At 36.4% G+C, this 13,685-nt stretch overlaps 1 protein-coding gene across 1 annotated transcript; it reads left to right on the top strand.

The window, feature by feature from the left end:
- Positions 1–1,826: 1,826 nt before the first annotated feature.
- LOC149245199 (UDP-glycosyltransferase 86A1-like) lies at positions 1,827–3,716 on the top strand. Its single transcript, XM_089455543.1, has 2 exons — positions 1,827–2,338; positions 2,453–3,716. Exons 1-2 carry the CDS (start codon positions 1,843–1,845, stop codon positions 3,364–3,366), a joined length of 1,410 nt encoding a protein of 469 aa, XP_089311669.1. The 5' UTR covers positions 1,827–1,842; the 3' UTR covers positions 3,367–3,716.
- Positions 3,717–13,685: the final 9,969 nt, after the last annotated feature.

Here is a 13,685-nt window from a genome sequence, read left to right on the forward strand (position 1 = left end):
CACTTCTTTAGACCATTGCAAATTATGAGATCCTGAGCACTATAGAGCTTGACTAGCTCCGACCCAAACAAATTCTCCCCGAGGTATTCAGAGCTCCTTTTGTACCTACTAGCTAGAGTAGGGTCTTCTTCTAACCAAAGAGAATTAGGGTTGGAATGATTGCTTAGAATAATAGCTTGGTTGCTTGAAGTTCGAGCATTAAAGTCACCTATTAAAAGGATATTACCTTCATTCCTTAGGCTAGAAATATTATTCTCTAAACCATTGTAGGGACTATTTTTATCTAGATTCTTCTTCTTATAGAAGTTAGAATTGATGGGGGGAAAATAACATATGACTATGTAGGTCTTTTTATTATTAATGTCAGTGATCTCTATCCAACTATATTGGTTGTAAGGGTCGTTTTTATAAATCCTAGCATGGGGGAAGATGTTCTTCTTAATGTAACAAGCTATTCCCCCAATGCCTCTATGGGAGGATCGCTTGTTCCAGGTAGACCATAGCGTAAAGCCATCTATGTTAGGGACCTTAGATTCTTTGTGCTCCCACGTTTCAACAAGCAAAATAATATTAACATCATTTAAAATCCAACTTAGCTTGGGGCCTCTATTTACTAAAATTGATTTTTTAAATATATATTTATTATACTAATTAAGTTTATTAAATTTCTTTAAATAATAATATTTTTAGTTTAGATTACAAATTTATAAAAAAAATTAAAATGATTCATTTTATTATATTTTGCATCCTAATATATATAAATTTGATAGAGATGTTATCAGATTTATTGTCATGATACAATATTTTATGATAAATTATTATTTAATTTAATATATATAATATTAATTAAATTTATTTTTAATAATTTAAAAAATATATCAGATTCGCATCTAAATTTACCTCAATCTTGTCTCTATTAACGTTAAAAAATAATTAACTGCTAGTTCTTCATTTAGTGAGTACATACTTGCATTACACTTTTCATTTAATAAGTAGCGTGATTTCAAATTCTCTACACCGTGAAGAGGCGGGGAACATGGAAGCACGTGATCAGTAACTCCGAACAGTCACGTACGGGATAGGAGGCCTGTATCGCCCACGTCGCTGGTAGGATTTGAATGCTTCGTGTAAGGAAAGCGTTTAGCATTTTTAATAAGATAATGAGTTGTTATTAGTGTGATTTTTTGGAAAAAGAAATTTGGATTTTTACAGTTTAATTTTTTTTAAATTTGGCAAGAATTCATTGAAATTATGATTTTGATGGGTAACTCTGATAAAAGTGCCATAGAAATATTTCAGGGTGGTGAATCAATATATACAATCAAAAAAATAATTTAAATAACACAAAACAAATCAAGATTTCACCATAACTTCTTTACCAAAGTTCCAATACCAGAAACTCCATAAAATCACACTAAAAACAACTCCATAAAATAATACTTCTTAATTATCTATATTATGTTTTTTAATTAAAACTAACTTTGCTAAAATTTGGAAAATAATTAAATTATACAAATTTGAATTTCTTAAAACCACAAATTTTCGGCTCTTTCACCAAATTTCACGAAGAATCCTCCAAAATAAATCGCCCTCGTTAAACTCCTGCTTTGGGCACGTTTATGGGTCAAAATTCCAAAGTGCTTTTAGTCAAAAATGGCGAACACGTTTAGCATATGTCTTTGCTAATATCTGAAGTTAGGTGGAAAGAATCCGCCGGGATGGTGTGCATCTTTGACTAACTACAATACCTGCAAATCTTTGTTCAACACGGCTCTCTGCGTTGCTGATAAACCCCACCAATATATTCTAAACATCGAATCGAAAGAAAGTAATAGCCCCACTATGGAGAGCACTGGAAATTGTGGCGGCTTTCACGCCCTAGTCGTCCCGCTGCCGGGGCAAGGACATATCAATCCTATGATGCAGCTCGCAAAGAAGCTCGCCTCCATGGGAATTTCCATTACATTTGTCCTTACAAACTCATGGCATCAAATCATCACTGACGCCCATTTGGGGCACGGTGTTGATGCATTCGCCCATGCTCGAAATCTTGGCCTCAACATTCGGATGGTGGCCATACCCGATTGCGTGCCTGGTGAGTTCGAGAGATGGAGTAAGATCCAACAGTTCTATCGGTCGTTGGGTAACATGGAAGGCCCTGTGGAGGAGCTCATCCACGATCTTCATCGGCAACCCAATGTAACGCCCGTCTCCTGCATCGTGGCCGACACTTACCTCACATGGGCAGTGCCTCTGGCCAAGAAGCTCAATCTGCTATCCATTTCTTTCTGGACGCAGAGCATCTCAATGTTTTCGATCCTTCACCATTCCGAATTAGGTGATCATGATTATTTCCTTTCTGCAAGAAACTTTCCCTTCAAACCCTTATCCATTCATCATTTCTATTTTCTTCTGAATATTCTAATGATTTGTTCTTCCCCTTGCTGTGCAGTCCACCGTCAGGCGGGATCGGTAATTCACGTTCCAGGTGAAATCTCCATACAGCCTGCAGAACTTGGGTCGTTTTTGAAAGACCCTGCAAACACCAGAGCTGTTGTTCAGTGTTTAGAAAGAGCCAGAGAAGCAGATTGGGTAGTAGCCAATTCCTTCCAAGCGTTAGAAGGCCATGTAGTGGAGGCTCTGTCAGAGAAATTGCAGGTATACTGTGTTGGCCCATTGCTGCCTTCGGCGTACCTCGATCACTCAGTCTCTCGCGACTTCGTTGTGGGGACGAGCTCGCGGGTAGAGATCGACTGCACAAAGTGGCTGGACGACCAGCGTCCTAAGTCGGTCATATTCGTTTCGTTTGGCAGTTTAATCCCCGTGTCGGCGAGGCAGGTAGAGGAAATAGCAATGGGTTTGAAGGAGAGCGGCTACTGTTTTATGTGGGTGCTCCGACATCCCGGCCCGGAGGCCACCGAAGTCTCAGCCATGCTGCCGGACGGCTTTCTGGAGGAAACAAAAGAGCGAGGACTGATTGTTCCATGGTGCTCACAGCTGAAAGTGCTCAATCATCCCTCCATCGGCGGGTTTTTGAGCCACTGCGGGTGGAACTCCATTTTAGAGAGCATCTCGTTGGGCATTCCCCTTCTGGGATTCCCTCTAGGGAATGACCAATACACCAACTGCAAACTCTTAGCCGATGAACGGAAAATTGGACTGAGATTGAAGAGTAGTAATGATACTGAAAAGGTTATTGGGAGGGAAGAAATAGCAGAAAAAGTGAGGAGATTGATGGAAGGGGAGGAGCTAAGGAGGACGGCAGAGAGACTGAGAGATGTAGTGCAGATGGAAGTTAAGAAAGGAGGAACTTCCAACAAAAATCTGGAATTTGTTGCAAATGGGTTGAAGACCAAACAAAGGTGACGAAGAGTGCTGGCAGATCTGAATATTGATTTTCTAATTTCAAGGCACCTTGAACGGTTAATCGTACTACTTTTTTATAATTTGGTTTGGTTCAACGAGTAATCACATTATTTCTTTATAATCTGGTTTCATCGAATTCTGCTGCAACTGTTTCAGGTTTCATGGTCGAGGCAGTGAGAAATGCCTCACTCATTGTTTCCAATAAATAATTGACTTGGATATATGGATCGGTTTACCAAATGTTTGAAGTAAGAAAAATTATTTATGGTTATTCTACCATAAAGAAATAAAAATTATTTATGGTTATTATACCATAAAGAAATATTATTGTTAATCAGCCTACATCATTTTGTGATATTTATGAAATTAATTAATGGTAAAATATATATCTGATTTTTTATTATTATTTTTAATCTTTTACATTTATATATTTATTTTGAAATAATATTTATGAGGTGGATACAAAGATTTAATATTCACATAATATTTATTATAGATGGTTGACATTTATTTTAAATATATTTATACTTTTTTGTTTTCAATTTAATTTTAAAAAAGTCAGGTTACTACTTTTTATAAAAATAGTCTTATTTGATAAAAAAATATTCTCACTTCTTGTTGTAGTAGCTGCTTTAGTAATCTTTTCTGTTGGTTTATTTTGAAATAAGTTTCTAAATTTTAATTTAATTGTCAATAATTATTAGATAGATGGTAGGATCTAATTTTCAATAAATATTCTAGAATAGTTTTAGTATTAGTCACAAACAAAAAGTTGAGATTTATCTCAAATCCATTTATATCTTTTTTTTCCCTTTAAATTGAATTGGCTAATTAAAAAAATGCCACATGAACAAATGTAGTATGAAATGAGTTATGGTTTGTTGGACATCTAGTATTGATAATCCATAATATTGACACATGGCATTATAAAAACATCTATTTACAAGTTAATAATTTCCATAGTAAAATGGAGGTGAATATTCATCATTAAGAATCTTGTTATATGTTTTTTTAAATGTAAATATGTTTACTTTATATATCATTCTTTCTATAATCAATAATAATAATACTTTAAAATAAAGTTATAATTTAGTTAAATCCTAGCCATGTGAGGTGTATCCATTATTTTGATGCTCATAATTATTTAATTTATATGGTTTTCTTAGTTATATGTTTTTTCTTAAACCTATACACTTTTAATCTTATATTAAATTTTTTATAATAATAAAATAATTTAAAATAAAGTTATAATTTAGTTAATTTTTATGATTTTTTTTTTTTTTTAATTTTGGCAATATGAGATGTATTGTGAGGTGAATGACTTGGTATCTACTATGGATTGATGCCTATTGGCTTTTCTAAACCCTTGACATTATAAGATGTATAATAATATAAACTTGTGATGTATATCTTTTATGATTTTTTTGGTTAACTAATTTTAAAATTCAATAACAATTTGTATCAATTGCAAATTTTATCTATGAATTCTATACAATCTATGAGCCCTAGATTGTAAATCCATTTATATAGTTTAAAATATACTTTAAGTAACCCAAAAGTTACAATTTTGTCAAAAATAAATCACCGAATTTTAAGAAAAAAATATAATTAATTACTATAAAAAAATAATTTTATAATTAATTTTGTTAAAAATACTATCCAATAATAGTTCATTTTAATTATATGAAAATTTAAATTTAGTCTTCAAATATTTGTAGTCAAAGGTTTTTGGTGTGACTCTTAGCTCCACAATTCCTCCAACCCTAGCCTTCTCCTCTTGCTTTTGTTTCCACTATACTTTCAGTAGCTCGTTGCCATGCTTCTACTTGGCATATTAATTTTCATGCTTCCTCTCCGCAGAACGTGGCAATGATGCCTGAGTTCAGAACTTGGACTTGATCCCAGACCAACAGGAAAAGAAGTGGACCCCTACTATCTACCTCAAAAAAACCAAAGACATTCCAGAGCTAGAAATACTAGCACATAGACTCAATGCAAGAGTTCAACACATGAAGGACCACTCGATGATTTGTAAATTCATTGGCATTTGGTCAACAGAGAAAGCCCTCATCAGTTGGATAAATGCCAATTGGAAACCAAGGGCACATAGTGACTTCTTGGGGATGATATCTACAAGATTCGTTGTTCTGATAAAGTTGTTGAATGCTTCTGCATCCCGACTTAGAATTCTGATACCTCCTTTATTTTATGTTAGTGAGGTTATCATGTTCAAATCTCCTCCATAAATTGTTTTAGTCGAGGGATATCTCTGCTTCAGTTTGGAGAGACAATCTAACATTTCCAGTTTGTCCTCTAGTTTCTGGGGGCTGTAAACATTAGTGCAGAGATAAGTCTGAATTTCCTATGATTTGAACTTCCAGGGAAATGGATGATCTAGAGGCCTCTGCAGAAATGAGATGAAGGGCTTGAGGATTCCAGAGAGTGGCCAGGCCTCCCTCCATACCATTCCTCTCCACCTCTATGTATTCCATTCTTTTGCCAATATTTCTACTTATCCCTTTCATTATCTGGCTGGAACATTTTGTTTCTTGCAAAAATATCATATCAGGCTTCTCATTAATGACTTTTTTCCTTAGTAATATTTGTTTCTTTTGGCTATTTAGCCCTCTAGCATTCCATGAAAGTATTTTCATAATTGACAGAGTTTTTAGGAGGTGAGTGTGAAGGCCTCAAGGGCTTTCATCTTACCTGAGTTGAGGAGCATCTGACCTAATTCTTGAAGTGCCTCATTGTTTGTCCTACGACCCGTCTTTTTCCTTTGTTTGGGATTGATTTTGGTTTGATGCAAACTTAGGGCTTTAACTCCCAGACCTTTTGTTGCGCCAAAGCTTCTTTTCTGCATGTTCAATTCTGCATCTTGCCTAGCTAGGAATAGTGAGTTTACTCTGTCCACCTCCTCCTTAAGAATATGTTCCATGCCTTTCTTATTCCATTGCTCTACCATATTCAGTAGATCCATACCTTCTCGTTATAGAATGTCACTTAGATCCATGTCCTCTATTCCCATTTCGCTAGCTATCATTTCCGAATCTTCCTCTAGTTCTTCTGTTGGTGTCGGAAATTGTGAAATGTCATTTGAAGGGATTGGACTAGGATCTTGGGTTTTATGTGCGGTAATGTTCTGGATATCCCTCAATAGATCTGGCTCTTAGGGGCCCTCCTCTATCTTCGTGTCTGATCCCAGGACCTCGAAGGCATTGACTATTCTTTTGATAAAGGTGCTAGCTTTAGGTTGCTGTTTCTTGTTGGCTCGCTGTCTACCAGGAGGTCGGGTGAAACTTTCCTTGTTCTTTCCTGAATTTTCCTTAGGTTTCTCAATTGGTTTTTTCATTGGGCATTCCCTAAACAAATGTCCATGTTCGTGGAATTTCCGACATCGAAATGGGATTTGTTCATAGTCTATAGCTTGAAAGAATACTTCATATCTGAATTCTAACCACAGACCTTCATGAAGAGCACCTGAAACATCCATCTCGACACAGATTTTTTGCAAGGTTGCCTCTGAAGCTTTAATGAAGGTTCCCAGATTGTTGCCTATCTATTCCAGCGCTGCAGGTCTCCAATAGTCAATGGGGAGAGAGAATAGGTGAATCTAGACAGGTACATGCTTGAAGGTCTACTGTTCTGGTGCAAAGTTGGGTTTCCATGGTCTCATGTATAGTCCCGTTGAGGCAAAAAAATATGGTCCTCCATCGAAGATGCGATCCTTATTGTCCAGATTTGTGAAGACAACCGTGAAGAAACCCTTGGCTCCTAGGTGAAGCCTGACATCCCCTTTCGGCTTCCATTGTTGTTTGATCCACAAGCATAGGGCTCTTTTCGTAGGCCAGAAGCCCATGAACTTACAGATCACCGCATGTACTGACATATGATCTCTGTAAGCCTACATTTCAGGGTTGGATATTATCACTCGTAGGTTTTCTGTAGTTTTGGGCTTGCAGTGCCCCCGGTCCTCCTGTTTTCTGGTTCTCACAGCCGATCCTTCCTGATCTGTTCCGTACTAGGGCAAAGCTTCAGTGTTCCCCGGTTCTTTGTTCTTATCCTCTACTTCTTGTGGTACCCATTCGAGATAAGGGTTCCCCTTGTCTTCTCCTTCTGGACTTTTGATGTCATTGGTACGTTTTTGGCTTTGGGTTACCTTGGGCTGCTCGTTCATTTTTCCTTTTTTTCTTAGCCCCTCCTTCCCTACCTTCTCAGAGCCTAAAATCTGCACCCCTTCCAGTGGGGCCTTTCCCTTGTTCATCATTGCCTGCTTGTAAGATGGGGCCCCATCGGACCCCGTACTTCTCATTTGTTGGGCCAAAGCCTACCCTCGCCTGCAAAGTTCTGCACCCCGGGCTCTGCCCTCCACTAGAGTTTGTGACAATGATCATAGACTGATCAGAGTTCGCTCCAAACCCTAGCTCTCAACGCCGCCTGTAATTCCTTTGTTGAACATTTCATCTAAAATTTATATTTCATTTTAACGAAAGTATTATATATATTTATATATTTTTGGTTTTGCTTTATATATATTTAGTTTTATTTATATTTAATTTTATTTTTGTTAAAATGATATATAAATTTTTAGTATATTTGACTTACAAGCTATTAGATATATTTTTGGTATTATGTGATAATTATTAGACTTTATTTTTTGTTACTTAATATATATATAATAGATAACTAGTTATTGATTCACCATTAATTATATATATATATATATATATATATATATATATATATATATATATATATATAGATATATAGATAGATAGATATAGATATAGATAGATATATGAGATTATGAAATTAATATATATAACACTTATATAAAGAGAAAAAAAAAGAGGCAACTAGGTATCATACTTAAGCCGCAATGCAATTATTAAACCTTTTTACTTAATATATAAATGGAAAGCTAAGAACTAAAAAGTATTATTATTAAGCATCTTGCAAGATATTTTTGAGATATTTCTTGATAATTTTGATAAAAATATTTGAAATATAAATTTCATATAACTAATTTACATAATTTAAATATTACATTTATTTATATATTCAAAAATACATTCTAAATAGTTAAAATTTATATAATTTCAACTAAAATTATATTATCCAATTATATATATATATATATATATAAAAAAAAAATTAAAACATTTAATAATGAGATTGCTTCCTATTATTAACTTTGGGGAGCAAAAAACGAGTATGAACAAAGTGCAAACATCCTTTCAATAAAGGCGTCATCTATCGAGGCCAAGGATTTGCCCAGACAACAAAAGTGGTCGGAATCGAGGCAAAAAAAAATTCAAGAAATCATGCAATAGAAGTGTTTGAATCATTTTTTTGATGGTGGAAATAGATTCAGCACCATCAGAAACCTTTGGGGCACCCAAAATCTTGAAGTTTTTGTCGGATTTTATCAAAATATTGCCTGAATTTCCATGATTTTTAAGGCAAAAAAACAGTTTAATGAGACTATTGCCTCAATAAATATTGTGAAAAATAGATGAGAAGCGTGTGATAAAAAGATCGAAGAAGAAAATAGGATGTTAATAAACAAACAATGGAGGAAAGTGAGATGTTAATAAACAGACAATGGAAAATCTAGTTTTTTTTCAATTATTTAATTTATATATTTAATTTTTTTAATATATTTTATTTGTTTTTAAATTTAAAAGATAAATTAAATAACCAAATAATATAATATTATCTATTCTCATATCAATCATCTATTCTCATATCAAGTAATCTCCTTCAACATAGCCAAACAATTTTTCTAATTAAATAATGTCCAATCTTCTTTTCACTAAAACTCTTAGTGTTACCATTAAATGATCAATATCATGCATATTCCCATCCCAATTCAAATTTTTGTCCCATCTTATAGATGCCAATAAGAATAAGCTTTATCTTTGAGATATTATTATAGTTGGGAATAAACTTCTTATAAAGTTATTCATATTAATTTATTCTTCATTATAATATATATAAAATAAATGTATTAGAGGGGTTATTTGATTGTTTTCTCATAGTAATTTATTATTTTATTTAAAATTTATAATATAATATATATATTTTTCAATTTTAAATTAATAAATTAAAAATATATATACAAGTTAATTTATTAATAATGATTTATTTATTTTGATATTAATCTAATTTATTTTAATAATATGAAAAATAATTATATTTTCTTTATAAAGTTTAATGTTATAACAATTTTGTTATCAAATTCAAGGTTGTGGTCCAATAGTTACTTGTAGTGGTTTGGTCTTGTTGTAACGGCTACAAACACCCTCCAAAATTTTGGATTGCACCTAAATTTGGAGCCTCCCTTGAGAGTTTCACTTGACGGTTACATACACTCCGGTTCACTCTGTGAGCTCGTGCCAGCCTTCGCACCCACCTTGCTTGTTCATTCCACCCAAGCTTTTGCATGATGATGTCAATGTCTTGCTTGCGACCATGTTCTGGTCATGCTCAAGGTCTTCGCCTCGTGTGTACATGTTATGTTCGCTATGAAAACATTTGTTGCACTCGCACACAGAGTCACATTCACTGTCACGTAAGCATCATCACGATCAATCACCAGTGTAGCACTTGTCGTTTGTACTGTCAGTTAGTCATGTTGCGCATATGTGTCTGGTTGGTTTGACTCGTCTCGTCATCAAGTCATGAGGGTGTGTGTTTGTAAGATCACATTTGCCTCTTTCACTCGTTCACACACTTAGTCATTTTGCTGAAGTTCTGATGACTAGACTCCCCTCTGACAGCCGGACCATAACCCCGTCATTGACTCGATCGACTATCACCCAGAACATCACAAAAGCACCAAGCAAGTCTCTTCAAGTTGTGTTGTTCGTAAGCAATCCAATTAAGCTTCATGCTGGCCACTCGAAGAGTCGGACCCGATAACCACCATGGGACTGAATCCCCTCAAAAATTGTGCAGAAAAGCTGCCAACCTTTCCCACTCTGCTGACTGAGGAAATTGCATAGACAGGTCGGATAGTCACCCAGTGCTCGTCCCTGTCTCCCTTGGAAAATTGTGTAGTTTTCCCAGTTAGTCCTCCCGATAGTCGACCTGCTGCTCATCCAGAAAATTGTGTAGTTTTCATGAGCAGGCCCTCTACTGTCCAGTAGTTCGCTCAACTCAGAAATTGAGGAGAGATGATCAGTAGGCCGACCTCCCAGCCTTAGTGAAGTTTCTCTTGCCAACAAATCCCAGCAGCAGACTGCCAGTTCCCTTGGAATTGTGTAGTTCCTGTTGCTAAGCTCTCGGAAGCTGACTGCCTATTCCCCTTGGGAATTACGCAGTTTTTGCTACCACTGACCCAACAGTTAGCTGCTAGTTCCCTCCAGGAATTGTGCAGTTTTGGCTGCCAGGCTCCCAGCCAGTTCTGATCAAGTGCTCATGTCCTAAGTGTCATAAAATACTCAAAATTTAAAATGCTCAGAACTGGTTCAAAGTTGAACGACTGGAAAGTGCTCGTCTTCTTGATTCCGGCGCTGCAAACGGTTCCAAAAACGGTCGCCGTATGAGGAAGTTATGGAAAAAAGAAGAATTTGTCAATAACATTGAAAATTTTAATTTTTCAAAAAAAAAATTAAAAAAGGAATATTCCACAGAATATTCCTTGGAATATTCCCTTTGCACAGCCAATCACAGGATGCCACGTGGCAGGCCCGAAGGCCGCCATGTGGCCCAAGGATGACGTCAGCATATCCAATGGACGCATATGAATTTTTTTTTGGCACTAGCAAGTTTTGAACCCGCGACCTCCATTGTAACAACGCATTGCTCTACCAATATGCCACCATGGGTAGACTTGTCATGAAGGCAGGCAGAAATTTACATAAATCCGCTCACTAACTGATTCATTAAAGGGTTGACGCTAAATCTGAGGCACCTAACCGCCGCCCCACAAATCCGCTCACATGTAGCATTAAACTCCCAGTTAAACACACAGTTCAGTTGGCGGAAATTTGGCAGAAGCGCCAAAATTTGTGGGCCCGCCATATTTGGCGGGCCTATCTGGACTTAACCAAAGTTAGCTAGATTTTTTGTAGGGGCAGCTGGCAGTTGGGAGTAAATGGCCATAACTTTGGCTAGGAAAGGCGGTTTTGGACGAATTTTTTTTTTATTATTTTGGGTTTTTCGACCTTCTGAAGCCATTGGTGCATGTCTTACAACCATCTGAGGTCATTTGCAGAGGTTTTGGAGCCATGAAATTTCTAGGAGCCACCAGGGCCCAGTATTATGAAGACTGTATAAGGTTGCAAGTATCCATTGGAGGTGAACCAGTAGTCAATCCTGAAGGATTCAAGTGTTCAGAATCCATTTTTACCATCTATTCCACCTGTAGATGCTTCTATTCAGCTGTATATTCAATTTGAGCATTTAATTAAAATAAAGACAAGCCCATTTGGGAGCTTTGGACCCAACAGACGTAGCCCAGGAGGGGTGAACTGCTTTATCAAATTCTTTTGCATCTGTGGTTGATTTATTTTGCAGAAAAAAATCATTTTAGTGTGTTAAACAGTAAAAGGAAATAAATCTGATATGCTTAAATGGGTCATGAACAGCTGAATATTTCATTTGTTTTCTTTCTGCAAGACATGGACATCTTTTAAACATGTATATTTCTGAATTAAATACCTTGCAAACAATTTACAAGTAGTTTCAAATTCAGATCAAGTTGGTATCAGAGTAGGGTTTTTGTGCAAAGATCTTCTAACTGTCTTGCAAGTATTGATGCTTACCAGGTTGAAACTTAAAAGAGGGGAAGGACAGTTGACTAGAGAACGAGAGAATCCTCAGTCAAGGAAGGCCAAAGAGCCATCACCTCCACCTTCAATTTCACCCTTAAGAGTCTCAGCAGAAGCTTCAAGAATGTGTGCACATGAAGGAGAAATTCCTGCAGACATGGATCCAAAAGAAGAAGAAAGAGTCTTCAGAAAGGCTTTCTTGGACCTCACTGAAATGGTGAGGATATTGTACCAAGAAAGAAATGAGAAATTGGCTAGAGAAGGGTCCAAACATCCACATGAAGGAAAGGGCTCTTCAGGAGGTAAGAAGGATGATGATCATTCCAAGAAAGGACATGGAGGAAATGGTGATCCACCACCCCCATCGTCACCTTCTTCCTCTTCATCCTCGTCTTCTTCTTCTGTGCATAAGCATAGATCCTCTGGAAAAAGTCCTTTTTTGAAGCTTGATGTAAAATTCGAATTACCTATGTTTAATGGTGAAGTGAATGCAGAAAAGCTTGACAACTGGATTAGGCAGTTGGAAGTTTACTTGAGGATCCAAAATATGCATGATGATGCCACAAAGATTCAGTTGGCTTCTTTGAGAATGGATGGAGCAGCATTGGTCTGGTGGGAGGCCAAGACTGAAGAGGAGATCAAGAAATTTGGTAAGGTTACCTTAACATGGCCTGAATTTCTGTTAGCCATTAAAAAACAGTTTTATCCTCTTGCTCACATGCAGAAAACCATTATGAATTAGCAAAATTTCAGACAACTTAAGGATCAGAGTGTCCAAGACTACACCCAAGAATTCAGGAGAAGAGCTCTCTTGTTAGGGGTAGATTTACAAACCCGGGAAACCTTGCTGAAATACATTGGTGGCTTGCACTACCTTAGACACACCATCTTGATGTTTAACCCTACTAGCCTGGACGAGGTTTGTGTCCAAGCTACCCATTTAGAGGCAAGGGGAAAAAACACATTTGAAGAGGGTAGAAACAAGCCCCCCAAGGGGAAAAACAAAGAGAAAACCTCCAAGGGAAAGGGCAAAAAGAATGCATCTATCAAACAAGAGAGTGAGAAAGTGATCTGTAAATACTGCTCTAAATCAGGCCATGAGGAGAAAAACTGTTGGAAATTACATCCTGAAAAAAGACCTCAATCTAACAAATCCAAAGGGAAACAGAAAACCACTTCTACTACATCTACACCACAGGATTCAGGGGATGATTCAGGTGATGAAACCAAAATTGCAGCCATGGGTTTGAAAAACTTGAAGGGAAAAGAAATTGAAACTCAAGCGAGCACTAGTACCTCAAACTGCCATGTACAAGCTCCTAATGAGGAAGAAAGAATTGAACTGTTTCATGTGAGGGTGATTTCAAAACATACTAAAATTGACACACTTTTTGATAGTGGGTCACAAGCAAACCTTATATCAGAGGACTTGGTCAAGCAGCTTAAACTTGAGACCGTTCCACATCTATCCACTTGGATGAATTTGTAAGGATGCAAATTTACAAGTTTCAAGAAAGTGCACATTGCGCTTTGCAATTACTG

This window comes from Pinus tabuliformis, chromosome 7 (genome assembly GCF_031772625.1).
Source record: "Pinus tabuliformis cultivar Carrire ecotype Pingquan chromosome 7, CPIR1, whole genome shotgun sequence".
NCBI classification, from domain to species: Eukaryota; Viridiplantae; Streptophyta; class Pinopsida; order Pinales; family Pinaceae; genus Pinus; species Pinus tabuliformis.

What these genes read in the sequence shown, in the direction of transcription:
- LOC149245199 (XM_089455543.1), top strand. Translation starts at nt 1,843, where the DNA reads ATGGAGAGCACTGGAAATTGTGGCGGCTTTCACGCCCTAGTCGTCCCG. An exon ending in CCTTCACCATTCCGAATTAG is followed by an intron (nt 2,339 to 2,452) that starts GTGATCATGATT and finishes CTTGCTGTGCAG; the next exon opens with TCCACCGTCAGGCGGGATCG.